The sequence below is a fragment of the Ochlerotatus camptorhynchus genome, unplaced genomic scaffold (assembly GCF_037179485.1).
Source record: "Ochlerotatus camptorhynchus isolate MF236.1 unplaced genomic scaffold, CSIRO-AGI_Acam_v1.1 ptg000247l, whole genome shotgun sequence".
NCBI classification, from domain to species: domain Eukaryota; kingdom Metazoa; phylum Arthropoda; class Insecta; order Diptera; family Culicidae; genus Ochlerotatus; species Ochlerotatus camptorhynchus.
The window spans coordinates 1,738,644-1,765,495 of record NW_027040737.1 but is presented as its reverse complement, the minus strand read 5'-3'; the positions used below and the strand labels follow the sequence as shown (position 1 = coordinate 1,765,495).

General features: G+C 46.8%; 2 protein-coding genes across 4 annotated transcripts in view; one reads left to right on the top strand and one right to left on the bottom strand.

Annotated features, from left to right (window-relative positions):
* The first annotated feature begins 4,155 nt into the window (after positions 1-4,155).
* On the top strand, positions 4,156-4,776 carry LOC135704777 (uncharacterized). Its single transcript, XM_065226280.1, has one exon. The coding sequence runs from the start codon at positions 4,156-4,158 to the stop codon at positions 4,774-4,776; it is 621 nt and encodes a 206-aa protein (XP_065082352.1).
* Positions 4,777-13,974: 9,198 nt separating this feature from the next.
* Positions 13,975-26,852, bottom strand: part of sbr (small bristles) — a 63,240-nt gene continuing 50,362 nt past the window's right edge. For all 3 annotated transcript variants that reach the window (XM_065226268.1, XM_065226267.1, XM_065226266.1), the window contains exons 4-6: positions 26,636-26,672; positions 15,224-15,634; positions 13,975-15,167 (exon numbers count right to left, since the gene is read on the bottom strand). In XM_065226268.1, coding sequence (XP_065082340.1) covers positions 14,712-15,167; positions 15,224-15,634; positions 26,636-26,672 — 904 coding nt within the window. In that variant the 3' untranslated portion in view covers positions 13,975-14,711. The remainder of the gene's footprint in view (positions 15,168-15,223; positions 15,635-26,635; positions 26,673-26,852) is intronic.

Sequence of the window (26,852 nt, the reverse complement as noted above, 5' to 3'; positions counted from 1 at the left end):
AATCTGAATCCTCTCGATATGGTGCAATGTTTCTTTCAACGCAATCCACTCTTCCAAAATGAATGCTGGAAGTGGATCATCCCAGCCCAAGTCATAGAGCCACAGGTGTCGGAATAATATTTTCATTCGGATGACCACCGGCGCGATCCAACCGAATGGATCGAAGAGTTTTGATGAATCGGACAGCAGCTGACGCTTGGTATTTGCGCCATAGATGTCAAACGTGAGCTTGAAACTAAATATGTCCTCTTGAGGCATCCATCTGATTCCCAAAGCCTTGACACAATCATCTTCTTGGGGTAGCTTTAGCGGAATGGGCTCGTCTTGAATTGCACCGCACTCCAACAATTGAGGCTCATTTGAGCTCCACTTTCGTAGGACAAAGCCAGCGCTCTCCAGAACGTGGGTGATTTCATTACGGAGGAGCTTGGCGTCGTCGATGGAATCTGCGCCCGAAAGTAGATCATCCACATAGAAGTTTCGGGGAATCCGCTCAGCTACCAGCGGATGGTCTTCCTTGTTGTCTTCAGCGACCCGTCGCAAAGCCGCCATAGCTTGATACGCTGCGCACGCCGTACCGAAGGTAACGGTCAGCAAACGATAATGTTCCAGTGGCTGGACCGGACTGTTTCGCCACACTATTCGTAGGTAATCGGCATCTTCTCTGGCAATGAGAATTTACCGGTACATTTTCACGATGTCGGCGATAAAGGCGATGTTGTACGTGCGCCAGCGAAGGAATACGTTAAAGAGCGACTCGTTCACGTTCGGTCCAACTAGCAGGCAGTCATTAAGTGACACCCCGGAACCACTCTTGCTCGAGGCGTCGAATACGACGCGCAACTTTGTCGTCGTACTATCCACCTTCCACACGGCGTGATGGGGAAGATAGAATGATTTCTCTGGTGCAACCGCAACCTCGCTAGGCGGTACCTTCTCCATATGACCGAGAGTCAAATACTCAGTCATAAACTGCTGGTAATGATGCTGTAGTTCTGGATCGATGCTGAATTTCCGCTCCATGGCCTTAAACCGCCGGATGGCAGCAGTAGCCGATTTGCCCAGTTCTGGCTTTGTACGGTCGAAGGGTAAGCGAACTACGTATCGCCCTGATTCATTCCGGGATGGGGTGGAGTGGAAATGTTCGGCAGCCCGCAACTCGTCCGGCGTGAGCTGTTTAGATTTAGGCACCTCCTCTACCTCCCAGAATTTCCGGAGCGTTTGGTCCAGGTTCAATGATGTCGTTAAGCTGAGCACCGCACGACCTTCGGCGGCATGCGATGTATTGGAGTGGCCACCAACCAGGTAGCCGAAGACGGAGTTTTGCGCAATGGGTACACCCCGACCGTCGTACCATAGAGGTAACTCTAAGAGCACTGGGTCCCGAATAAAATCATTATTATTTTTGGCTCACTCAGTACCAGAACAACGGTCCCAAGCAGTCCCAAGCTATTTCACTCACCCCTGCATGTTCTGCATGAATCCACACACCCCTGATGTTATCTGTCAAACTTTCATAGCGAATCAAAACAAACATAGTGTAGTAATAGAATTTCAACTAGAATAGGGTACGTTAATCGTTTGCTTGGAACCAATAGGCTACTAAAGTGGTGAGCCAATTTAAAATCGTTAGTTTCGTATTGATTGTTGGTCGTACAGCTTTCCCGGTTCTAGAATGGAAAAAAGAGCTTCTATTCCCAACAAAAGATCGATCTTACCGCACTTGTTATAGCTTGGATCTGCGAGAGGTGCCTCGGCTAAGGCACCAGCATCGACTTCAAACGGTTGACTCGGTTGGTCCGGAACCAATTTTTTTTAGTATTAAGGCTTCCACCACGATGACGACACGGTCGTCGAATCGCGATGATATCTGCAGCGTGACTGCTCCTGTTGTCTTGCTGGGATTCCCATCAGTGATTCCGTTAACGAGAATATTAGCGTTGCGCCTTTCCAGGCCAAGACGTTCGAATGTTTGATTGCTGATCAGCGAGTTCATACAGGCAGAGTCCATCATTGCCCGTACTTCATGGAAAACGTTGTTTTTTTTTCCCAGCACCTTGATGACAGTCGTAGGCAGCAAACTAAGGAAGTTCACTGAACAGCTGGTTTTGAGATCCGCGACATACGATGTCACAGAATTCGCTTGCTTTGGTACTTCTGATGTTCTTGTTGGCTGCTTCTTTATAGTTGCTTCATCTTCACGGAGTTGGCTGGAATCAGGAACAGAGCTGTCGTCAATTGAGCAGAGCAGCGAATGATGCTTTTGCTTGCATTGTTTGCATACAACTGTCGACGTACAGTTCTTCACAATGTGGGTCGTTTTGAGGCAATTAAAACAGAGCTTGGCTCGTTGGGTGAACTCCCGTCGTTCACTCACTGGCATTTCTTTGAAGCTGGCACACTGGTATATTGTGTGAGCTTCTGAACACTTAGAACACGGTTGCTGGGTGCTTGCGTGAAAACTTTGAATGGTCTTACTTGACGATGTATTCTTCGTGTTTTGGTCCGTTCTCCGATCTTGTTCCTTCTTCGTGGTCGTATCAGTTCCCTTCTTGGAAAAGGACGCGCAAGTTTCCAAGGCATCGCATCTTCGCTCGAGGAATGTGACAAACTCTTGGAAGCTAGGATTGTCCAAATCGACTTCTGAGCCCACAACGAACGGGTTTCACGGTCGAGCTTTTCCAATAACAGATGAATTAACCAGGGGTCACGAGATTCATACGATTCACCGAGAGCCTTGAGCTGCCGCACAACTTCATCCGAGGTTGACACAAGTTTGCGGAGCCCAACAAGACTAGGCGCAGCAACCGGCGGCTGGTCCACAAATTCTTTGACAAGTGCCGCGACGGTATACTTCTTCTTATCGTAGAACTCGTTTAGCTTATCCCACACTTCCACATAGTTGGCGTCGGTGATAGTGAACGCGCTAACCAACTGCTTCGCCTCTCCATCTAAGTGGGACAGCAGGTACTGCAGCTTCACGGAAACTTTGAGATTTTTCGAGTGAATGCAGCTTACAAATAGGTCCTTGAAGGAAGTCCAGAGTTTCCGCTCGCCCTTGAATACCGGAAGAGTTATTGTTGGCAAGCGCACCTCAATCGGAAGTTGACCCCCGGAAGCCTGAGCATCAGCAAACGGACGGGAAAGATTCATGGAACCTACTTGGCCAGCCAACTGTGACACGGTGTTCGAAGCTGCAGTTTGTGACGTCATCAGTAGCCGCTGTGAATCCAACAGCAACTTGATTACCTCTTTCAGATCATCCATTGGTTCGGCAACTGTACTTTCGCTGCTTTCGTGGGGGTTATGTTCGTCGAGTAGCTTGACGTAGCGCCCTTTTAATTGATAGTACATTTCTTCGAACTCAAACCGGTGATTGAAGACCGAGTTGATTTCTTCGAGCGCTTCAGACTGCTCTTCGATTTCACATTGCACTTTGTCAAATTGCTCACAAAGTTCAGTGAGTCTGTTCAATCGCTCCTGAATCTCGCCGAAAGGAGGATTTCTTCTTTCGACCGCACTGGCGTTATTCTGCTCCCATTTCATGCGCTGAAAAAACACATCGCGACGTTTCCGAATCGCTTCCATAGCGATTCCATACCAATGTTTTCGGGAGAGAGCCGGCGGAACGCAATAAAACGCGGCGAACTAATTGAAACGAAAATTTACTGTATTTTACTTATATTTTACAAGAAAGAAACGTGTTGTCGACCGCTCGGTCGGACGAATGAAAAACTGATGATTTCCGGAAGCGGTATTTTTCTTCTATGTTGGGAGCGCGGGACGACGAGTTTGACAGCTGGTTTTGCGAGGGGTAGGACCACGCACGAACATCTAAGTTGGGCGGAGGGTTGGACTGCACGCGAACAAACGGCGTTCCTCAACGGCAACCTTGAGGAGGAGATCTACATGAAGCAGCCTCCCGGGTGTGTCGTCAGCGGTATGGAAAACAAGGTATGCCATTTAAAGAAAAGTTTGTACGGGCTCAAGCAAGCGGCTCGTTCTTGGAACCAGCGACTGCATGAGGTGATGGAAGCGGATGGTTTTGAGCGATGTGACGCAGATCCCTGCCTGTACAGAAAGTGAGCTGGTAGCAAGTGGTGCTATGTCCTCGTGTATGTGAATGATTTCATCGTAGCGAGCGAGGATGAACGCATGATCGACGCATTGAAGCGAACGCTTGCGAGAAATTTCCAAATCAGCTGCCTCGGTGATGACAAGTTTTACCTCGGGATCGAAGTCGATCGAGACCATGCTGGAGATTTTCTTATCAACCAGCCGAAATACATTGAAGACGTCATCTGTTCTGTTGGCCTACAGGATGCGAAAGTGTCAACCGTGCCAATTGATCCTGGGTACATCAAGACGGAAGATAACGATGGCCAGCTCCCAAATAATCAAGAATATCAAAAGGTAGTTGGGCAGCTGTTGTACATCGCAGTCAACAGCAGACCTGACATCGCAACGGCAATCTCAATCTTGAGTCGTAAGGTGAGTTACCCAACCCAACGTGACTGGAACGAGTTGAAGCGAATGGTTCGCTACCTGAAGGGGACGATTGATCTGAAGCTTCGACTGAGTAGCAGTGGTGATTCATCTGGTCTGGTGGGTTACGCTGATGCCGATTGGGCAGAATGTCGCGACGACAGGAAGTCCAATAGTGGATATGTATTCAAATACTGCGGAGGAACCATTGCTTGGGCATGCCGAAAGCAATCCTGCGTTTTACTATCTACAGCAGAGGCGGAATTCGTGGCTCTTTCCGAAGCATCCTAAGAAGCGGTTTGGCTGCAGAGACTATTGAAGTACCTAGGGGAGAAAACAGAAGCAATATTATTCGAAGACAACCAAAGCTGTTTGAAGACGCTGGACTCCGGAAAGTTCAGTAACCGTACCAAACACATTTCAACAAAATTTCACTACTCCAAGGACCTGAAGACGAAAGGTGTTATCAAGTATGAGTACTGCCCTACGGAAAAGATGGCCGCGGATCTTTTAACCAAACCACTACCACGAATACGGTTGGAATTTCTAAGGAAGCAGTGTGGTCTACTGTAGCAGCGTTGAGGAGGAGTGTTGAGTAAATACAACGCAGTATGCCTTGCTTTTAGAGCATAACTTCATTTTCTTCAGTTCAAATTATACTACTGACAAATAAAGACGTTCCTTTCAATTGTAGTTCGAATAGTATGTCGAGTCCAGTCCGATTGTTCCCACTTCTGCCGATACTGCAACGGTACCTTGTGCGAGTACCGAGGACCAGATGGGCCTGACCCGGCTAGGTTGTCCGCCTCGATGTTCGCTGGGATCCCGCAGTGTCCGGGAATCCATGCGTAGGTAGTGTTTGGTGGCGCAACCTTCAGGATGCCCTGGATCCAGGGGTGGACCGGGACCTCCGACGAAAGGGCCTGAATAACACTGTGGGAGTCCAACAGGATCAGGATCAGGAACCGCGATGGCATGAAGAATAGCCGCTGCTTCTGCCGAGAACACCGAGCATTGTTTTGGCAGACTTCTACTCGTTGTGGAAATGTCACCAGCTATTCCCATTCCAACTCCAGCTCTCGATTTTGACTCGTCCGTGTAACGAGGCATGTATTTTGGGTACAATCCGGTCAGCTCTGCTACCGATCTCCTAAAGGGCTTTGGAATTGTCCCCGGCTCTCAACTTCTCCTTTATCGTGAATATTGGCCACTGGGGGGAGCTCTGCGTTGGCGATTGTACGGAGAACTCTGTCCCCCTCGCTGAGGAGGCAGATTCTGTCGTTTCCAACGGTATTTGCTGAAAATGCAGCGGCTTTGTTGGCAATGGCTACGTAGATGCGGTACCGGAAAGGGAGAGTGCCGGCTTCGACACAGTCGGCATCGGCTGGCGTCGAGGGTAGGAGACTGGAGATGCTGCGCGTGTAGCTATTGTACACCGGAGCGAGTATTTGTATTGCTTTGTCGGTGGCGATGCAGGTCAGCTGTCGAGTCGGCTGTCTACGATGGCACAGACAAAACGTTGTTAGACCGGTGGGGACGGGAGATTGTGCGGATTAGGTTGATCCTGCTGCGACAGCTGGCCTTGACCCCTTGAAGGTGCTGATCAAAACTCAGCGACCGGTCAATGACAACCCCCAGCAGTTTCACCGTTTTCTTCGTTTTCTTCAATGGAATAGCTTGATTACCGATCTTTATGGAAGGTCCGCAGACCCGATGTCGGTACTGGCAAACGTGGCAGCTGAAAACCTCTCGAAGCGGCCCATCTGGCTACGGCGGAAACCCCTGCTTGGGCTCTAATCCTCGTCCGTCCCGGAGTTTGACCTGTGGCAACGATTAGCACGTCGTCTGCGTACACAAAAATGTAGATTTTCGCTGGTAACCGCTCGAAGAAACTGTTCATGACTACCAGGAACAAAGTGACAGCGATCACTGAAGCTTGGGGAACGCAAGTTTCCTCGCAGAAAGTGCGGGATTTGGTATTACCTACCGAGACTCGGAAGGATCGGCCAGTCAGGAAATTTTGGACGAAATGGATGATATGGCCGCTAAGGCCCCAGCTGACGAGTTGCTTCAGTACCGCGGGCGTCCATGTACAGTTGAAGGCTTTCGCAATGTCCAGGGAAAACAACTCCGTATGGAGACCATCGCAAAATGCGTGGATGTACCGTGGCCTTGCCGGAATGCGTGTTGGCGATGGTCTAGAAGGCCGCCAGACTCGAGAAACTGCTTCAGGCGTTGGTTAACCATCCGCTCGAACACCTTTGCCATGCAGCAGGTGAGCGCAGTGGGTCGGAACTTCACCACGTCCCGTGTCGGCTCGTTTGCTTTAGGGATGGGGTCTGCCAAAGCTGGTTGAAGAGTTCCAGCATTTTTACTTTACCCGGGGTAGGCAGGTTCTTCAGCAGCGGGTTGCCGATCTCGTCTTTTTTTTTTTTTTTTTTTTTTTTTATACAGGGGGGAATCTGCTCACAGACACCTGAGCAGGAACTCAGGGTGTGGGGATGGGAGAATTTCACTCCCGACCCACTAAACCTTACCCTGTGCGCTTGGCCCTTGGCCTCCCCGGAACCGCCCGAAGGCATTACTTCGTGGGAGGGGCCGCTGTAGCGCTATGGCGCCTCTCTAGCAATACTCTAACGATCTGGTCGGGCAGTAGGTAACTGCTGCTCGGCTCGCCACTGTCGTTGTAATACCGAAACTATGTGGGTGACCGCAGTCACCACCGCGCTCCAGTTCTCGGTGGTACCACACATCCTATGAACGATGTTGTCCGGACTGGTATCCACTCCGCATATCGCTAGCATAGCGCTCGATACTGGCTCGAAACGTGGACAGGCAAACACGACGTGTTCGGCGGTCTCCTCGACGCCAGCACATGTGGGGCAGGTGGGAGTACTTGCATGTCCGAACCTATGCAGGTAGCTCCTAAAGCAGCCATGGCCTGACAGGAACTGTGTCAGGTGGAAGTTTACTTCCCCATGGCGCCTGTTGACCCAGCTTGATACGGAAGGTATCAAGCGGTAAGTCCACCTCCCCTTTGTGGAGTTTTCCCACTCCAATTGCCATCTCGCGGTCGACACAACTCGCGCGTTGTTGCGCACCCCTCGAACGGTCCTCGCGTCATAACACGCCACATCCTCCTTAATGATAAGGCTGATTGGCATCATCCCTGCTATGACACAGACGGCCTCTCTCGAGATAGTGCGGTATGCACTGGCCACCCTTAAGCACATTAGCCTGTGTGTACTCTCTAATTTCTGCCTGTGGCAGTCAATATCCAGTACCGCAGCCCACGCAGGGCCGCCGTATCTGAGGATAGATACTACGACCCCAGCGAGGAGCCTGCGCCGAGCTGTTTGACATCATACGGGATAATGCCCCCACAGCCATAGACGCTCTCTTGCAGGCGTACTCGACGTGGCAGCCGAAGCTGAGCTTATCGTCGAGCATGACCCCCAAGAGTTTTAGAGAGCGCACAGACCTAATTGTGCTTCCGCCGACTGCCAACGTCGCATGCTGTACTGACATGCGATTGTTGACTACGACTACTTCCGTCTTGTGATGGGCGAGCTCCAGTTTCCTGGTTCTCATCCATTCCTCCACAAGCCTGACGCAGTGGGCCGCTGTCAGCTCTACCTCCTCGAGGGATTCCCCGCAGACTACCAGCGTGACATCGTCGGCAAAACCTACAATTTTCACGCCTACCGGGAATTTTATCCTCAACAGTCCATCGTACATGACGTTCCATAACACCGGGCCCAGGATGGAGCCTTGTGGCACACCTGCGGTGACTCTAACGCATTTTTCGCCATCTTCTGTGTCGTACGTCAACACACGATTCTGGAAGTAGCTTTCCAAAATCTTATACAGCCCTCCGGGAATTTGGAGCTGGTGTAGCGAGCGGGCTATCGCCCCCCAGCACGCGCTGTTGAACGCGTTCTTCACGTCTAAGGTTAGCACCGCGCAGTAGCGAATGCCCCTTCGTTTCCGATGGACCACCCGCATAAGCGCGAACCATAAATTGACCTTACCGATAATGGTTATAAATTGTTTATAATCCCTGCTAAACTTCAACTGAAATGGTTATGGAACTTTACATGAACGTTTAATGATAAAGTTTTAACCTTAAGTATTATAGTTTTTTGGAAGTGGACCTTACAAATAATGGGTTGTTAAGAACCATTACCATTCAAAATTCTTGTTTTCTCCATACATTTTCGGAAAGAAAACTATACTAAAACCTTTTAACTTATGGTATGAGAACATTAATGGTAATGGTTATGGTAACCAGTAAGGTCCATGAATGGTTTTGTAACATCGATCAACTTTATGTGGAATATATCGCGAATTGGTTGCCCGTAAATTACTGATTACCAATTCACGATATATTTCACGTAAAGTTGAGCGATAATACAAAACCATTAATGGACCTTACTGACTACCATAACCATAACCATTAATGTTCTCAAACCATAAGTAAAAACGTTCTAATATAGTTCTCTTTCCGAAAATGTATGGAGAAAACAAGAATTTGGAATGGTAATGGTTCTTAACAACCCATTATTTGTAAGGTCCGCTTCCAAAAAACCATAATACATAAGGTTAAAACTTTATCACACAAACGTTCATGTAACGTTCCATAACCATTTCAGTTGAAGTTTAGCAGGGATTATAAACAATTTATAACCATTATCGGTAAGGTTATGTGATGGTTCGCGTTTATGCGGGCACCTCTGCCGTCTGGATGACGTCGCGGATGGCGTCCACCGTGGATCTGCCCTTTCGAAACCCGTACTGGCTGCTTGACAGGCCGTCTACACCTTCGGTGTAGGCCGACAGCCTGTTGAGGATGACCCTCTCAAGCAGTTTCCCAGTGGTGTCCAGCAAACAGATGGGTCTGTATGCTGACGGGTCCCCAGGGGGTTTTCCTGGCTTCGGAAGCAGCACCAGCTTCTGCCGCTTCCACGCGTCTGGGAAGACGCCTACGTCCAGACAAGTCTGAAAAACAGAACGGAACATGTCTGGATTTTCCGCAACGGCCGCCCTCAGAGCCACAACCGGGATCCCATCTGGGCCCGGGGCCTTGCCCACCACCAGCGACCTGGCAATACCGCCAAGTTCACTGTTCGTCACTCTAGACACTTCTCCCTGATCCGCGCCTGGGATCCGCGGCCAGGAGTCTACGTCCCTACGCGGGAACAGGAACCCAACGATCGGAGCCAGTACCGCTGGTGATCTCTCCGGGGGTGCCGTCACGCCGCGGGTCTTTGCCATGACCACTTTGTAAGCATCCCCCCATGGGTTCGTGTTGGCGCTTTGGCATAGGCTGTCAAAGCACGCGCGCTTGCGTCTGGCGATCTCTTTATTGAGGGCTGCCTTAGCCGCTCGGAGAGCGACGCGGCGTTCCTCGCGAGATTCAGTCGTACGAGCTCGTTGCATCCTCCTTCTCGCCTGGAGGCAAGACGCCCTGAGGATAGCAATCGACTCGCTCCACCAGTACACCGGTCTGTGGCCATGCCTGGGATAGGCTCTCCTAGGCATGGTTGTATCGCACGCCCTTGTCAGTGCTGCTACCAGTTCTTCCCCCGTCAGATCCGGGGTTATTCGCTCCCGCCTCAGTGCTTCGCCGAAGACCTCCTCCTCGAAGAACGACGTCCGCCAGCCTCGAGCGCAGGAAGAATTTCCTCCTGCCACTCGCCTCTCACCTGGCCCCACACTGTACCGAATCGCCTGATGGTCACTATGAGTGTAACCCTCATCGACCCTCCAGTGTAGGTTGCCCTCCAAACTCGGGCTGCAGTATGTCACGTCGATGACGGATTCTGCACCATTCCTTCTGTAGGTACTGACCGAGCCGGTGTTGGATAGTACAACGTCCAGCTTGGCCATTGCCTCCAGTAGGATGCATCCTCTCTGGTTGGTGTGGTGGCTACCCCACTCTACCGCCCATGCGTTAAAGTCGCCCGCAATGACCACCGGTCTTAGGCCGACAAGTACCGCAGTCAGTCTGTCCACCATCTGCGAGAATTGCTCGATAGACCACCTGGGCGGAGCATAGCAGCTACTTAAGTATACTCCGTTAACCCTGGCGATCACGAATCCCTCGCTCGAGTTGGACACGACTACCTCCTGAATGGGGAAGCTCCCCATCGTGCATATCGCCGCCATCCCCGACGCGTCCGTGACCCAATTCCCGTTGCCGGTTGGGACGCGGTACGGGTCAGAGATGATTGCGACATCCGCTCCCCATTCCACTGCCGATTGCCACAGCAGTTGCTGGGCAGCCGAACAGTGGTTCAGGTTCAACTGCGCTACCTCGAACATGGCTGAGCATTGCTCTTTGCCTTAGCAGCATTGCTCTTGGACCCCGGACAGCGGGGGCCACCTGCCATGTGGTTGGTAGGGGTATTCCCCTTCTCCGCGCATATAGTGCACCTCGGCGGCTTTTGGCAACCTCGCGCCTTATGGCCCTCCAAGCCGCACCATCTGCAAAGCTTGCTCCTGTCGGTGTTCTTACAGTCACGGGCCACATGGCCCTGACCGAAGCACCTAAAGCAAGCCGTCACCGGTCGGGGAATACTGACGGGGCAGACCGACCAGCCCACTCGCACCCTCCCTGCGGCTACCGCCTTTCTGGCCTCAGCTGCAGAGAGCCTGATGGTAGCCACTTGGGTGGAGAACAGTCCCTTCCTCAAGGTAATCGCTGATTGCGGTACCTCGACTTGGCACTGTTCCCGGAGCGCCGTGACTATCTCGGTCGCCTCCGTCACTTCGTCCAGGTCCTTGACCTGGATGGTGATAGTCGAGCCTAGCGACTTCACCTGCACCCCAGAACCAACAACCTCCTTTGCCAGTTTCTGGTAGGTTGGTCCCTGGTCCTTAGCACCACGTTTGAGCACCAGGAGCATCTCGCCTGTACGAGTGCGCCTGATGCTCCTCACGTTACTGCCCATCTCCACAAGGCGCTCGTCCGTTCTCATTTTCTTCAAGACTTCCGCGTATTTCGACGCGTCCGTCTTGAGGATGAGAGCTTCGCCCTTGTTCCTGGTCCGGGCAGCACTGCTCTTGGGGGCAGTTTTGTCCGGGGGTTTCGGGGGGGTACCCTTCTTACCGCCCTGCTTCCCGCCCTTGGAGCCGCTAGGTTTCTCAGTATTTCTATTGGCTATTCCAGCCCTCTTCTTCGGTACGTCCACTGAAGCATTGGACTGATGGGCAACCGCCGCACTCTCCACCTGCACAGAGACTTTCCGTCTCTTAGGGCGTGCTGCGCCCTTTACTGGCGAAGGTGAGGGTCGATTACGCTTCTGTCCCTGCGTAACGGCAAAGTGGAGGGCCTCGCTGGACATCGTATTGTTGCCCGCGAAGTTGAAGGCGTCCGTCTGGGTAGACTTCGGTTCCTTCTGTTCCACCCTCTCTGCGACCTCTAGTCGCTTCCTGAGCCGCTCGTGGTCGTCCTGGGCCTCGTTCACGGTTGCACGGAGCTGTCGCAAGGCCTGCTTTAGGTCCTTCGCGATGTTGCTCTTCGTGCTCGTGAACTCTATTATGGCGTCGAGTTGTCCCGCGATTGCCAGCAGCCTAGGGAGGGGCCCAAAGCTATTCATAGTTCTGATTAGCCCGGGCCAGTCCTTCGGCTGCTCTTCCGGCTGTCCACCGATCCCGGCCGTTGTCTCTGCATCGCGCGGAGATTTCGACCGTTTGTTCGGCTCTCTGTGTTCGGGAGATCTGGGTAGACCTCCCTTCGCGAACGGGTTCGCGGTCGCCTCCTCGGCGACTTGTTCAACTGGGGTTTGGGGTTTTTGGTTTTGTTGATGATTGTTTGAAATCATCCCGACTGTTGGGTCCCCCTTAGACCGCTATCCTACCGTGCAAATGGAATAGTCGCTGATTGATCCCCATGGGTGCCTATGCGAGCAGTGAGGTCCATGACGAGGGTTGACATAGGCCTTCATGGGGCGTTATGTTCAGAGCCGGATCGCGTAAGACGGGAATAACTCAACCGAACCTATTCCCACCGCAGCCCCAACTGGGTGGCACGGGAGGAACGTATTCTAAGGCCTGCCAGGGTTTTATGGGACGGAGACAAACAAGGCATTAGCTCAAACGTCGTTTCGGCCGGTTCCACCCGACTCTACTAAGAGAATGAAATACCTTGAGTGCCAGCCCGTAGCGTGGTTTATGGTAAGTTTCCACTCAGTGTCCTACATAATGCCAGTGTGTCAGTATACATACTTGCGATCTTACTGACATCGATCGCAAGGCACCTTCCGGCGCTTCCCCTCGTTTGTTGTTCGATTAGCCGACTGGATCAACTTCACACCCCGCCGATCTCGTCTGGGTCGGCTGATTTCCCGTTGCTTCTACTAAGCGCGAACTGAAGCTCCTGCCAGGTGAAATCGTGGCTGATCCTCAGCTTGTTCGTGTTCGGAGAAACTAGAAAACTGCTTACGGACGAAGTCGATGGGTTTGCTAGCCGTTGAAAGGTCGCCTCGTACTTGGAAATCGCAGAGAGGTCAGCGAAATAGTCACCGAGCTTATCTGCAACGATTGCGGGATCGGAGACTGCAGCACCGAAGAAGAGTTTGAAAGGCAAGTCTAGAAAATTCATAGGACAAGTTTTATACTGCCGCTATTGGCATAACAGTCCCATGTCTTGTGAATTTCCTATCTACATGGGAATGTTATGCGAATAGCGGCAGTATAGAGAAGCATTGGTGTTCGGAAAACATGCAGAGCTAGTTAGATAGGCCTATTCTGCGCGGCGTGTGGGGTGAGGTGACAGTGAAGTGACAATTGTCACCTCGGGTGAGGTGAGTCTCCATGCAAATCAAATGGAGAGTCACCTCACCCGAGGTGCCAATTCTCGCGTCACTTTTCAAATAGACCATTCTACAGCCGGCCCATCTTGATTCTCTTCATCGGCTCTCTCTTTCGTTTATAACTTTGCTGCATTCATATTGTTAAAAGAATCAACAATCAATACGAAACTATCGATTTGAAATTGGCTCACTACTTGACTAGTCTATTGGTCCCAAGCAAACGATTAACGTATCCCATTCTAGTCGAAGTTCTAGTACTTCACAATATTTGTTTTGGTTTGCTGTGAAAGTTTGACAGATAAAATGAGGGTTTAGTGGATTATCTTATGTTATGATAGTACCAGAGCTGATCCAAAAAGTTGAGCACGTTTCTTCGGGACCTACTAGTCTTAGAGTTACCTATTATTACCTGGTATTACTAAGCGTATTGGGCAATAAGAACAGCTGACCATGCTATTGGAGCCGAGTTATTAACTAAAGAGACAGTCGATGAAGAGAATCGATTACTGTAGATTGGTCTATTTGAAAGGTGACGCGAGAATTGCCACTTTACTAGTGACTGCGAGTCATCTCACCTCACACGTCGCGCAGAATAGGCCTAACACTCAAGCCACAACTAATCTAATTCGGATGAACAAAGTTAACATGACAACAGATAATTATAAACATGCTTTCTCGTTTTATTGGGATGCTTTTGTTTGTTTTTGTAATCGAGATTATGATGTGCTCGTCAATTTAAGTAAAAATTAAAATACATTCAATAAATCCTAGCTCACAATCGATTTCTTTAAAGGTAAAGTAATATGTACGACAGTTTATAGCACTTAAGAATAAACAAAAGGACACATGGTTAAGTATTTCCATTACATAAAGTTTTAAAATCTGTGCAAATCAATCTTTGTATTACACTGCACATTTGTATTGGGTATTTCCTGAAAATCATAAATATTTCTATAATTTCATTTTGTTTAAAATTAGGCAGCTGTTAATTCCTTGCATGATATATATTTTTTTAATAAAAAATAGTGATTACTTTAGGAATAATTTAATCTATTTTATTACTATTGTGAAACAATCACGATGATCATCTGCTGATATACCTTTTTTCAGCTGCTACAGCATTTTGTTCTTGCAACTGATTGCAACTTACACCTAAACACGCAAAATAGTTAATGACGGTCTTGGGGGCAGGGTTAAGCTCGTTTCGGAAAATAAAGTCGCCAAATCGCCACACGATCTAGTTATATGCAACGTAGTCCGAATTCTATTCCCATCTTCATTCCGTCCACTTTGTACATCAAGCTTAACCCTTCCCCCAAAAGCAACATTCCCTTCCCACCTAATCTTAACATGTAATCCGCACTGCGGTTCCACCGCGTCGTCGTCGTGCTCGTCGTCCTGGTTCCGGTCTCAATTTTTGACAAACGCCTCCGGTGGTATCCTGTTCTGTTTATGCAGCTCGGCGAATGCGAACCCAGCTCGCTCAAAGTCCCAGTTCGTTTCCTCCAGACACTTTCGGCTCCACTCCAGGTTCATGTTGCTGTGGGCTGCCATCGTTTGGACCATCTGGAGTTTGGTGTTATCGTCCGGGCCACCAAGTGGGACGCTTGGTGCTGCTACTGCTGCTGGTACTGGTACTGCCGTCGAAGTCGAGGCTTGGAATCCATTCGAGGCCGGATCTTTGAAAGCCTTTTCGTCCTGTATCCGGGTGGTGTTGTTGATGTGGATCATTTCGTTGCGAATGCAGAAACCACTGCCGGAGGGGACGATCACTAGCGAACGTTGGAAGGACCGGTACGGTTCGTTGATGACGGCCACTTTGCGTTCTTTGAAGACGCCCGTCACTGTCAGCAGGATGAGCTGGGGCTGGGGATAAAACAAAAATTAGCTTTGAACAGGATTGACAATCGAAAACCACTCACCGTGAACAACGTCAAATCGACGACGAAAGTCTGCGGGTCGTGCTTGGTGTTGGGTAGCTCCGACAGGAACGAAACCACGGGTAGCCGACCCATCTTCAGATATCGACACCTCGTGTCCAGATCCCGTTTGGAGTTCAGATTGCGGTTGTACGTCAGGTAGTTTTGCAACCGCTGTTGACTTCCCTGGCTGGGGCTGTTGAAGACGGTCATTGAGATCATGGCATGCTCGTGGTACGCCTCCAGCAACGGTTGCCGGTTGTCCGAGTCGTAGATGATAAAGTACTGTTCCAGGAATTGACGGACAATGCCGGCGCCGGCGGTGTCGCACAGGAAGGAAGCCTTGGCCGAGGGCAGTTTGTGGTCGTCTTCCGGCAGGTCGAAACCGATCGGCGGCGGGAGGTCGATGTTGTCCTGTTGATCAATTTTAGAAGAAGTTTAGCAATCGTCGGAGAAGTTATGCAAACGGATTGATGAGGTACATTTTTCAGAGATCATGAGAGAAAGGTTTAAATTTTTCGTTGATGAGATTTTTTTTTCGATGTGACGCACATATTCGTGAAGGCTTATTCCGAGTTCGGTAATGTTTGTTAAATCTTATATTATTTTAGAGATTGAAAGAGAAACAAAAATGAGATTGTGTTAATAGGTAATAGCCCCATCGAACGGTGGCCCATCTCACCCCGTATGATCTTCTTGCCCTCATCCTCCTACACGGAGAAACGAAAAAACTCAAAATTGACATAGGAAGTACTTAAAAATAGCTTTGATTTGGAGTTTTTGATTTTGGATTTTGCGAGACAGAAGGGAGTCTTATGAAGGCCACATCTCAAGTCTCAAGGCTACATTCCAGAACGTGAGTGGATCATGGTGATCACGTCAAACCCCTAGAATGGCTTCAATACACTCTCCATGCTAAATCGTGAGTCCCATATCATTGCATGCAAAATAATAACCCAATGCAGGTCAATTGAATATGCCTAAATGAATTAGTTGCAATGATAGTATGAACATTAATGACAGTATAATATACTAATTGAATAAAATTAATATTTGCCTGTTAATAATGATCGAGATTGGTGAAAAGTAAGAGAAGTTGATAATTTATTTGTTTATTTGGTTCTACATCAACGGACTGCGTTTAGTCCTAATGATGGATTAAGCAATACTAGGAAATACAATATAGTCAAGAAGTAACAAGCTGCATAGGCCGTGAAGTCCAACTTAATTCCTAATTATTAAAAAAAATATCTATCACGGAATCTCCGACGCAGCGTCTCGCGTGCCAAGTGAAAATCAAATAAGGAAGCAACACGATTGAAAACCCTTTGTAGCCCATTGATAGCACCATATGAACTATAGTTTGTACGACGAAACGGTATCCTCAGCATTGCGTTGTTACGGAGTGCTCGTGGTTGAACGTTAGCGTCGATTTGTTGTAGAATAGAAGGACAATCGATTCTGCCCTGTCAATCGATGTCTGCCACAAACAGGGCCCTTGTCGTATCTCTTCGACTCCACAATGGATCCAGGTGAATTAACTGGAAGCGTATTTCGTAGCTTGGAAGGCGATGAGGATCCCTCCAGGCCAATCGTCGAAGGGCAAACCAGATGAATCGTCGTTGAATAGACTCTACTCTTTGTACACTGTTTTGGTAATTGGGATTCCATATAGAGCAGCAGTAGTATCGCATCTAAATTCACTCGTTTTAGTACAACTACTTTAAAGTACAAATAATAAATAAATTTAGAATTACTGTTGTTCACGTTGTAAATCGTTCTCTCTACCGATTGTTTTTTCCCATACACGGCGAATGAGAACGACTCAAATTTGAGTTTAGTTCACTCATAATCGCCAAAAGTGCAGGAACGCAGCGATGAGTAAAATTTGTCCCATGGTTTCCTGTGGAAAACCTAAAAAATCTGCCGGAAAATGAGGAAATTGACGAAAATTTGATTCAGTCTCGGAATAGTACCAATAGACTGAGTGAATCCAATCTTTACTTTTCTCAAATTCGGGAATTTTCCCCTGGAAAATCCTGGAAAAACCTGGGAAAACATGAGGCAAATTAACTCATCGCTGAGTTCCTGCACTTTTGGCGATTATGAGTGAACTAAACTCAAATTTGAGTCGTTCTCATTCGCCGTGTACTCTACAGCGATGACAATCGTGGACGTGCGCTGTCATCGAGATATGTGAAGTGAAGTGCGATGGTTCATTCAGCGTTCTGCGATATTGCTCTTGGTCCGTTTTGCTGAACGTTCTAGTTACAAACATTCAACTACTTGCGCAACTCGCTACCCAATCAGAATGTTGTGTATGCGTAAATAAACCGTTTACCTCTATCGCATTTCTCATGTCCTTACCCTTCTCTTACCCACAGTTTACCACTTACTGGTTTTTCCCAAAAAGTCAGCAAGTGAGAACACATCTATTCATTTTTTGTGAATGCAAACCATTCAACGAGCCGAGTCGGTTGTGCGAGCAGGAAGGCTAACAGATTGTTTGGATGCGGTTTTTGATAAATTTTCGACCTTTTTGGTTTTCGGCCTTTTGTGGTACCTTAGAATAATTTCGGCCTTCCGTACGGGTCCCGTATTGACCGGGCACAGGTCATCACAATCGGCAAGAACCATCCACGAAGAGCGCGAGAAGGAGGCGTAGCCACTCGCGAGTCTCCTCAAGTTGAGAGGTCATCGGCGCGGTCGATTTTCGATCGTGTCTAGCCCCGGCGGATGCGAAGCGGCGTGGATCCCAAGCGACGAAGTGAAAGGGAGCATTGATGTGCCGTGTGTGTCGTGTCCATCCAATTCGAGCGGCGGTAAAGGGTGCACCCAGCCGGTATTTCGTGAGTACTCATATGAAGAAAAGTATGTAATAGTTAGAAAGAACAGTAGGTCCAGAGCGGAGGCGCAAAGCGCGATGAACGGAGGCAAGGACAGGGATAAGGAGGCAGGTAGGAGATTGATTGTGTAATTTGTTGGGGTGTTTATGTTGCTAGCCGATCCGACCTAAGCTTTCTCATACAAGAAAAGGTCGTACGCAACAACATGCCTAGTCCATTCGATACTGCAGTTGCGGTAAATGCAACCAACCTCCATCGAATTCTCAACAACTTTCCTGTAGAATTCAAAGTTACGGCTGACGAACTGTTGGCCTATACTAAATCATCTAAAAATATGAAGGCCCCAGGTTTCGACCAAATTCTGAATCTGGAACTCAAACACCTGAGTTCCAGGTTCTTCAACGATCTGGCACTGATTTTTAATCAATGCCTCGGACTTGGCTGGAAGTCAGCTAAAGTCATCCCCATCGGAAATCTGGGAAAGATCCATCCTCTCCTTCAAGCTACCGACCCATCAGCCTTCTCTCGGGGTTATCCAAGCTGTTCGAAAGAGCAGTCTACCATCCACTCCTGGCATCTGCTGTGGAAAACAACTTGTTGCTCGAGGAGCAGGTTGGCTTCCGTAAAGGTCGCTCGCCGGTTCACCAGCTGACTCGAGTAACAAACATTCGCAGACGGAACAAGTCTGTATCTAAAACATCTGCCATGGCATTGTTGGACGTTGAAAAAGCGTTTGACAATGTTTGGTCAAACTTGGTCTACAAATTGCAGCGATACAGTCTTCCAATCTTCATAGTGAAGATATTTAAATATAACTTCTAGGACAGGTCATTCAGAGTCTCTCTCAATGGCATCAATCAGCATCCTTGGCCCCATCTTGTTCAACCTGTTCACCTCCGATATGCCGGATCTCTCTGATGGTGGATCGCTGTCTCTGTTCGCAGATGACACATCCATCATCTTTAAGGGTAGGGTCATCGGAGATATTTCAACAGCTGGAAGATCCGTATCAACGCAGCAAATACCCAGGTTATCATCTTTCCTCATTAAAATCACTCAGACTTGTTCCGTCTAAGAATAAAAAAATATCAACGTGATGGAACGATCATCAAAAGAGGTAGTGTATCTCGGCATTACACTCGACAGCAAGCTGCTTTTCAGGGAACACATTGACAAAAGAAAAACCATATGTAACATCCTGATGACATCCTTATATCCACCATTATCAGCTGGAAAGATACTCTTCGTTTGCAATTCCTGTCGTGGGGTTCTACAGGGCCGCTCTATCCGCTGTTTCATCGACGATCAGCAGCAACAACAAATGCAACCCCCCTCGCTTGCTTCGTTGCCAGATCAGGTTCGGCAACTGCATGATGCCGTGGCTGAGCTAAGTAAAAAAGTCAACAATTTCTCTGCTAAGCCACAACGCAACCCGTCACTGAGTGCTACACCAGTTTGGCCCTAACCGGGTGCAAAACGCCGTCGTGAAGACCGGCCTGATATTGACGTGCCAACCGTAAATGGAACGAAAACTTGAGTGGTCTTTCCGTTCCCTCTATTGCTCCTAGTGCACCTCCGGATAAATTCTGGCTATATCTTTCTCGCCTGAACCCGCTCATCACCGATAACGACGTGCAGAGTATTGTGTCACGCTGCTTGAGCTTAACTGAACCTGTCGATGTGGTGCGTTTGGTTCCCAGAGGAAAAGTCGTATCCAGTATGACATTTGTGTCATTCAAGATCGGTTTGGATCCTTGTTTGAAAGATGCTGCACTCGATCCGGATTCCTGGCCTGCCGGATTACAGTTTCGCGAGTTTATTGATTCGGCAAAAAACTAGCGTGCTATGTTTCTCCAGCTGTTGACACCATTGCCACAACTTCATCGGATCCGGGACACCACGAACTGTGGCTCTCGCTCACCGTTCTACAAGCAACAGTTTAATTTCGCAAGTCGTCGCTATCGAAACTACAACCACTTCCTCTATAATCGGCACGTGAGACGCACGGAAGCGAACCTTCGGTCGAACCCGAAAGGTTTTTGGTCGTTTGTAAATTCAAAACGGAAAGAATCCGGGCTGCCTTGTTCCATGTTCCTCGGAGATGATACGGCCTGCAGCGAAAGTGAAAAATGCAGCTTGTTTGCTCGTCAATTCAAACAACTCTTCCACGATTTTTCCGCTTCACCGACACAGGTGTTGGTCGTAACCTCCGGGATGCCACGTGATGTTTTTAGTTTTGACATACCTCACATCACTGAAGACATGGTGATAGCCACAACATGCAAAATGAAGAACTCATTCGCCGCTGGTCCTGACGGAATTCCCTCGTCAGTTTTAAAACGATGTGCAGTCATCCTCTGCCTTCCACTTGCGCGACTTTTTAATTTCTCGGCACAGCAAAGTGAATTCCCCTTTTCTATCTGTTTCCAATTCACAAACAAAGAGACAAACGGAATGTCGCTAATTACCATGTGCGTCTGCTCTAAACTTTTCGAGATTATTGTAAATGATGCTCTGTTTATGTGCTGTAAAAATTATATCGATACGGACCAACATGGTTTTTACCCCAAGCGATCGGTTTCCACGAACCTGGTGCAGTTTACCTCTGACTGTCTGCGAAGCTTGGATGCTGGATGGCAAGTTGATGCTGCATACATGGACTTAAAAGCCGCTTTTAACAGGGTGGATCATGAAATCCTGCTTGCTAAGTTGGAGATACTAGGTGTCTCGTCTACGGCTGTGAAATGGTTCTGATCGTACTTAGTGAATCGCTCTGTACGAGTCAAGATTGGCGCGACGGAATCAAATGTTTTCTCAAACAACTCGGGAGTCCCGCAAGGCAGCAACCTGGGACCTCTGCTGTTTTCGATCTTTTTAAATGACATCGCTCTGTTGTTACCATCTGGATGTCGTCTTTTCTACGCAGATGACGCCAAAATCTACAAAATAATCAAAAGCCTCTCGGACTGTTGGGATCTCCAGCATATGCTATGTATTTTCGCTGACTGGTGCACGAGAAATTTGATGGGCCTGAGCATCGAAAAATGCAACGTCATCTCCTATCACCGTAAAAACGAACCAATTATGTTTGACTATAGTGCTCTTTGGATGTTGCATTGCCCGTGTAGAACAAATCAGGCATAACATTTGATAACGGCACAAAAGCATTTGTAAACAAACTTTTTAAGGCCCTTTACACGCGAACCAAAGCACGCGTGAAAAGGGCCTTAGAAAGTTTGTTTACAAATGCTTTTGTGCCGTTATCAAATGTTATGCCTGAAATAAAGAATCTCGGTGTTACTCTGGACTGCGGGCTCACCTTCAAAATCCATTATAACGACTTCATTTCCCGAGCCAATCGCCAACTGGGTTTTATTTTCAAAATTGCCGATGAGTTCCGGGACCCGTTATGCCTCAGATCACTTTACTGCTCACTTGTGCGGTCTATATTAGAATCAAGTGCAGTTGTATGGTGCCCTTTCCAAGCCACTTGGATCGCTAGAATCGAATCGGTTCAACGAAAGTTTGTGAGATATGCTCTTCGTTTCTTGAACTGGCGTGACTCATCGAACCTGCCACCGTACGAGGAGCGTTGCCGTCTTCTGGGCATCGAACCGCTAGTGGTGCGACGGACGGTCGCTCAAGCTATGTTTGCTGGAAAGCTTCTGACGGGTGACATCGACTGTCCAACGTTGCTGGCCCAGCTAAATATGTATGCTCCTGAGAGACCTCTTCGTCAACGCGAATTTCTGTTTTTGGAGCCACGAGGCAGAAATTATACGCAGAATGAGCCAATTCGTGCAATCAGCCGACAATTTAACTACTTTTATTGCGAATTTGACTTTAACGTATCAGCAAATGTGTTTCGTCACCGGTTACTTGACCGTTTTCGTTTCGTTGACCATAACTGTTACAACTCTGCATAGAACAAATTCTAGAAAATTGTTTCGCTTAGCTGTAGCAATGCAAAGAGAAAATCAATGAAGAGTATCGATCATCGCGTATACGCCCTTATGCATGCTCACTTTCGAAATTATCCTTCCTGTAATAGAATACGGTATGCCAATCTGGGAGAGTAGCGCAAACTCCCATCACCTCAAATTACAAAAAGGGTCCAAAACAAGTTTTTGAGGATGATCCTCAACAGTCCTCCACGAATGAGGAACTCTGAGGCCCGGCCCATCGCCTGACTGGTCTTCAGACGCTGGAGTTACGGAAAACAGCTACCATCCAAAAGTGGCTATAGGCAATCCGATCAGCTGATCATTAGGAATCTGGCACGTTAGGTTAAGCTTTAGGTTAAGTAGGTAGGTTATCAAATTTTTAAATTCTAGTCTAGTCTAGTCTAGTCTACACATACACAGCCAGTACTTGAAAGAATCCTGGAAAATGATACATCTATCATTTTTCTTGTCATTATTAATGCCTGCTGCACATCAAGGATGTAAAACAAACAATAAAGCGGCCAGGCCTACTGTGTAGCGTTTAGTTAATTTTTGTGGAAGTGAATGTTTACCATGTCTACTTAATAAGTATAGACAGTGGTTAACATTTAATCCACAGGTAATCAAAGAGCGGGGACATACCGTACCAACCGCTCCGTATGCAGGATTTGAAAATAGGCTATATAAATCGTTGGGAGTGACAGAGCTAAGAAAGTTAATGTACACTCCTTGGTTGTCCGATCTCCTGGGATGGAACACAGGTATTTACCCCTTGTGTTCGAGCGTACAGTCCTCCCTCCGTACAAGCGTGGACGGCACCGCCAACCCACTGCGATCCCTCAATCGATCCAGCCGACCTCAGTCGAAGGACAACAGAGAGCGGTGTGCGGACGTAACCTATACGGAGGGAATGCTGTATTCGCCTAGGTTATAGCGCCCTTGCTCGCTACCATTTTCTTCTAGCGGTTGGGACCTGAGCACTAACTCTTGTCCTAGCCCTATATGGCATATGGTTATAGCGCCATTACTCGCTTTCTGAAAAGAGAAGAAGGGAAGGGAAGGAGAGGAAAAGGACTTGGGAAAAGGAAATGCGGAATTCCTTTCCTCATTAGTATTTGTATCGTCAACTTTTATGAAAACTATATAAATCATTCTTCCTTGGTCAGAGGTATTATTACGACATTTGAATAAGATTGTCTTATCATTTCCCTAATAAAAATAACCATAAAAGAGAGCTTAACGACGTGTTCGGGGTATCATCCAAACCCTATGTGGGATGGTTTACCTATCCGAGATACAGTTCGTTTATGGTATTTGTTTATTAGGGTTGTTATTCAAAATTTAATGTTAAAATGATCAACATAGCTTTGGATTATCCAATATAAATCGGTAACACTGTCCTGCAACCGATGTAGGAAGCACCAAAGAATATATATAGACAAATCTCAAAAACACAGTTTTAACTGATAGTACTTTATAAACATCAAACTGTCCAATATTGGATCCTGCCAATTATTAGCACCAGAATAAATTGCAACGGACTCACCAAATTGATCCATAAACGATGTCTTGTTACAGTGATCTCCATACTCAAGGGTTGGTTGACTGGGCTCGAAAATAGGTTTTCCTATTCTTAGTATCGGACAAGCGAACCAAAAATCCTGTATGGCCAATCAGTTGATTAGTCAGATGATGAAAGCACAATTGTGGCTGAATGGATTCAGGCTGCTAATCGGAGAATCTGACCCACTTGTAAGGAACACAAAGAGCCACAAAGAACAACCAATGGTGCTAGGTTCCGAGATGATCAGTGGTTTAAGAACTCTGGGATGGCAAATAGTTGAAGGAACACTAATTACAACTTCACAAAAGTCTAGAAAAAACGGAGCAAAAATTGACGGCTGAAAATTTTCTAAGTCTCTCTTCGAGCACAGCTCACTACGATCGTAGGTTATCAAATTTTTAAATTCAAACGAAAACAAGCCCTTAAAAGGGTATGATGTAAATTAGCGCTAAACGCAATCATCACATTAGAATAACCAATTAACTAAAACAAAGATGAAGAGCCAAAGGCTAACCAATTGAAATGGTAAAATCAAAACTACAAGGGACAGCCCTATGGGGTTGTACGCAATGGTGACGTAGGACTACGTGATCTTATATAATAAATCTTATTTGTTAACTGCAGCAGGAGCTTGTGTTTTGTGCAGGAATAGGAATTTGAGCGGGGTTCCTTCTGATTCTGTTTATACTCTTTAGTATGACGCACTTGACATAGATGGCCCACAGCGACTCACGAAGAGCTACTGATTCCGATCAATAGCGGTGCGGCTATCAAATACACACGGTGATTGAAACTGAATCCGATCAGCGGTTGAGACCAGCCATGATAGCTAGTTGCTTGCTTGGGAGCCTTTCGTTGTGTACTGAAGAACACAACCACTCACCACGCGGTGATTGAATAAACACCGTTTGGTGAGACCCGATGGAATTCAATTTTGAAATCTGTGTTAGGGAAATCGCTTTTCGCAGGCAATCGGTGATAATTTTAATTATCATAGCAACAGTTGCACATTCGTGCAATTTTCAATAGTGACATTTTGAAAAATGATAATGTCTCAAATTAAACATTTGCGTGGATATATTTCTGGGCCTTCCTTAGCTCAGTCAGTAAAGGCGCAGCTACAAAGCAAAACCATGCTGGAGGTGGCTGGGTTCGATTCCCGGTCCGGTCTAGGAATTTTTCGGGTTGGAAAATTTCTCGACTTCCCAGGGCATATAGAGTATGATTGTACTTTGCCACACAATATTATAGGGTTACGGTATGTAATGTGGGTCTAGTCCTTTCATTCGGCCTATCACGCAAATAAATAATTAATTAAGGAATATTACACAAAAAATAAGGAAAATATTGATCACTGATGGTTGATAAATGTGTACCACACACAAATCAATTTATATCACAACATTTCAATACATTTTCAGCTCTCGTAAGTAATAAAACTGGTTGAGAATATCACAATGTTCGGAGTTTTTAGCCGCCATGACTTATAAGGTTAAGATGGGAAGGTTGACTGACGATCATCAAATGGCCTGATTATGGCATTTATTGATTGGAATTACCTGATAATACACACTAGACGTAAAACTTACAGTTGCTGTTTGAATATTTTATGTTTATTTTAATTGTTTAACAACGTTTTCACAAGTAAAACATGGACCCAACTTTAGGGACACATTTCTTTTCTATGTTCCTAACTATGGCCCATGAAATTCATTTGACAGCATATAGCAATAAGAGTAACGTCAACAATGTTGTTTTGCATTTGGATGATAAGGAACGAACAGGAAGGGAGATTTTTTCTGCCAAACCTGTATAATGAACATCACAATGTTCTGATTTAGATATTCTGCGGTCAAAAGACGATAAGCGAAATTTTTAATTTTAAATTTTTAAATTGAGTGATTTAATGTAGTTTTCGTAAAATTTTCTCTAAGAAATGTTTTGAGGAATGAAGAGCATTAAGTTAACAGTGATAGTGATAAAAAAAAATACATCAGAAAACGTTACCAAGAGCGTTTTTTTGAGGATCAAACAAGATAGGACGAAGTTGCATCCATAAATAGACCCAATTTGGGGACAATAGACCCATATTACATACATTTCCCTCGTGAGTTATTGTCTTAAAAAAAGTAAGTTTTTCAACTTTTCGTGGTTTCTGATAGCAAACGACATGATAAGCATATCTAAGCATACCATTTAGCAGTAGAATATCGTTTGCAGGTAAATTCATTGATGAGTTATGATTAAAAACGTAATCGATGGCTGCATATTAGACCGAGGTTAGGGACGTATACCCTACTAATGCAAAAATGGTACAGGCATCGAAAGCTCTCAATTAATAACTGTGGAAGTGCATCTAGAACACTAAGTTTAGAGCACGCAATAAGCTAAAATGCGAAAAGCATTAAGCTTGAAATGCGTAGAAGAAGAAGAAGAAGTGGATATATTTCTGATCGATTGGTGATAAAATTATTGAAATTGGTCCAGGGGCAGCTGAGTTATTAACGTTCAAAATCTTTCATAATTTTGTTACATGTTCCATTTTTGGTTTTCGCGAAGTGTACCCCCATATAGAAATCACAGACGTAGTCCTACGTAAAAAAAAACCAGCAGATAAACGTAAATTTTACTACTAAAACCCGGTTTTAGGTACTTTTCAGCGAACGTACACTCTAAATGAAACAGTTACATTTCACTCGAAACAAAGTCTTATTAAACAACTCAAATTTGGACACTTCGCAAAGAACTCAATTTTGACTGGTTGCACTTAGCTGCCAAGCTGAGTAGAAAAGACTTAATTTTGTATTCTTTCGATTCTCCGTGTAGCGTTTACTACTTGACGTTTTGGCTTTAACTGTTGCAGCTCGGTTAACGTATAAGAATCTCATTCCATTTAAAATTTTGTGAACTTTGCGTCTCCGTCATTTTAAGGCAGTCTAGAGCACGAACGAACCAAACCTCTCCAAATCAATCAGCAAAAATGTACCACAATCAATCTATTTTATAGAAAATACTTAGAACTACTGCAAGTGCAGATACAGCATATAGGAATAATACTTACCAGCTTGATGATCTTAGGCAGGCGCTTACGAACCTCACTATACGCAAATAGAGAAAAGAATAAATGAGATTAGTAACCAACTTCACCACCGTATGGGTTCAATAACCAGTGCCGATTCTGAGTTCAGAGCACATACGGTCTGTAAGCTTTCAGTTCAATCTCGTATGTTATTGGGTGTGGCATGTACATGTTCCCATTCGAAATTTTGGCACCGGAA

What these genes read in the sequence shown, in the direction of transcription:
- LOC135704777 (XM_065226280.1), top strand. Translation starts at nt 4,156, where the DNA reads ATGATCGACGCATTGAAGCGAACGCTTGCGAGAAATTTCCAAATCAGC.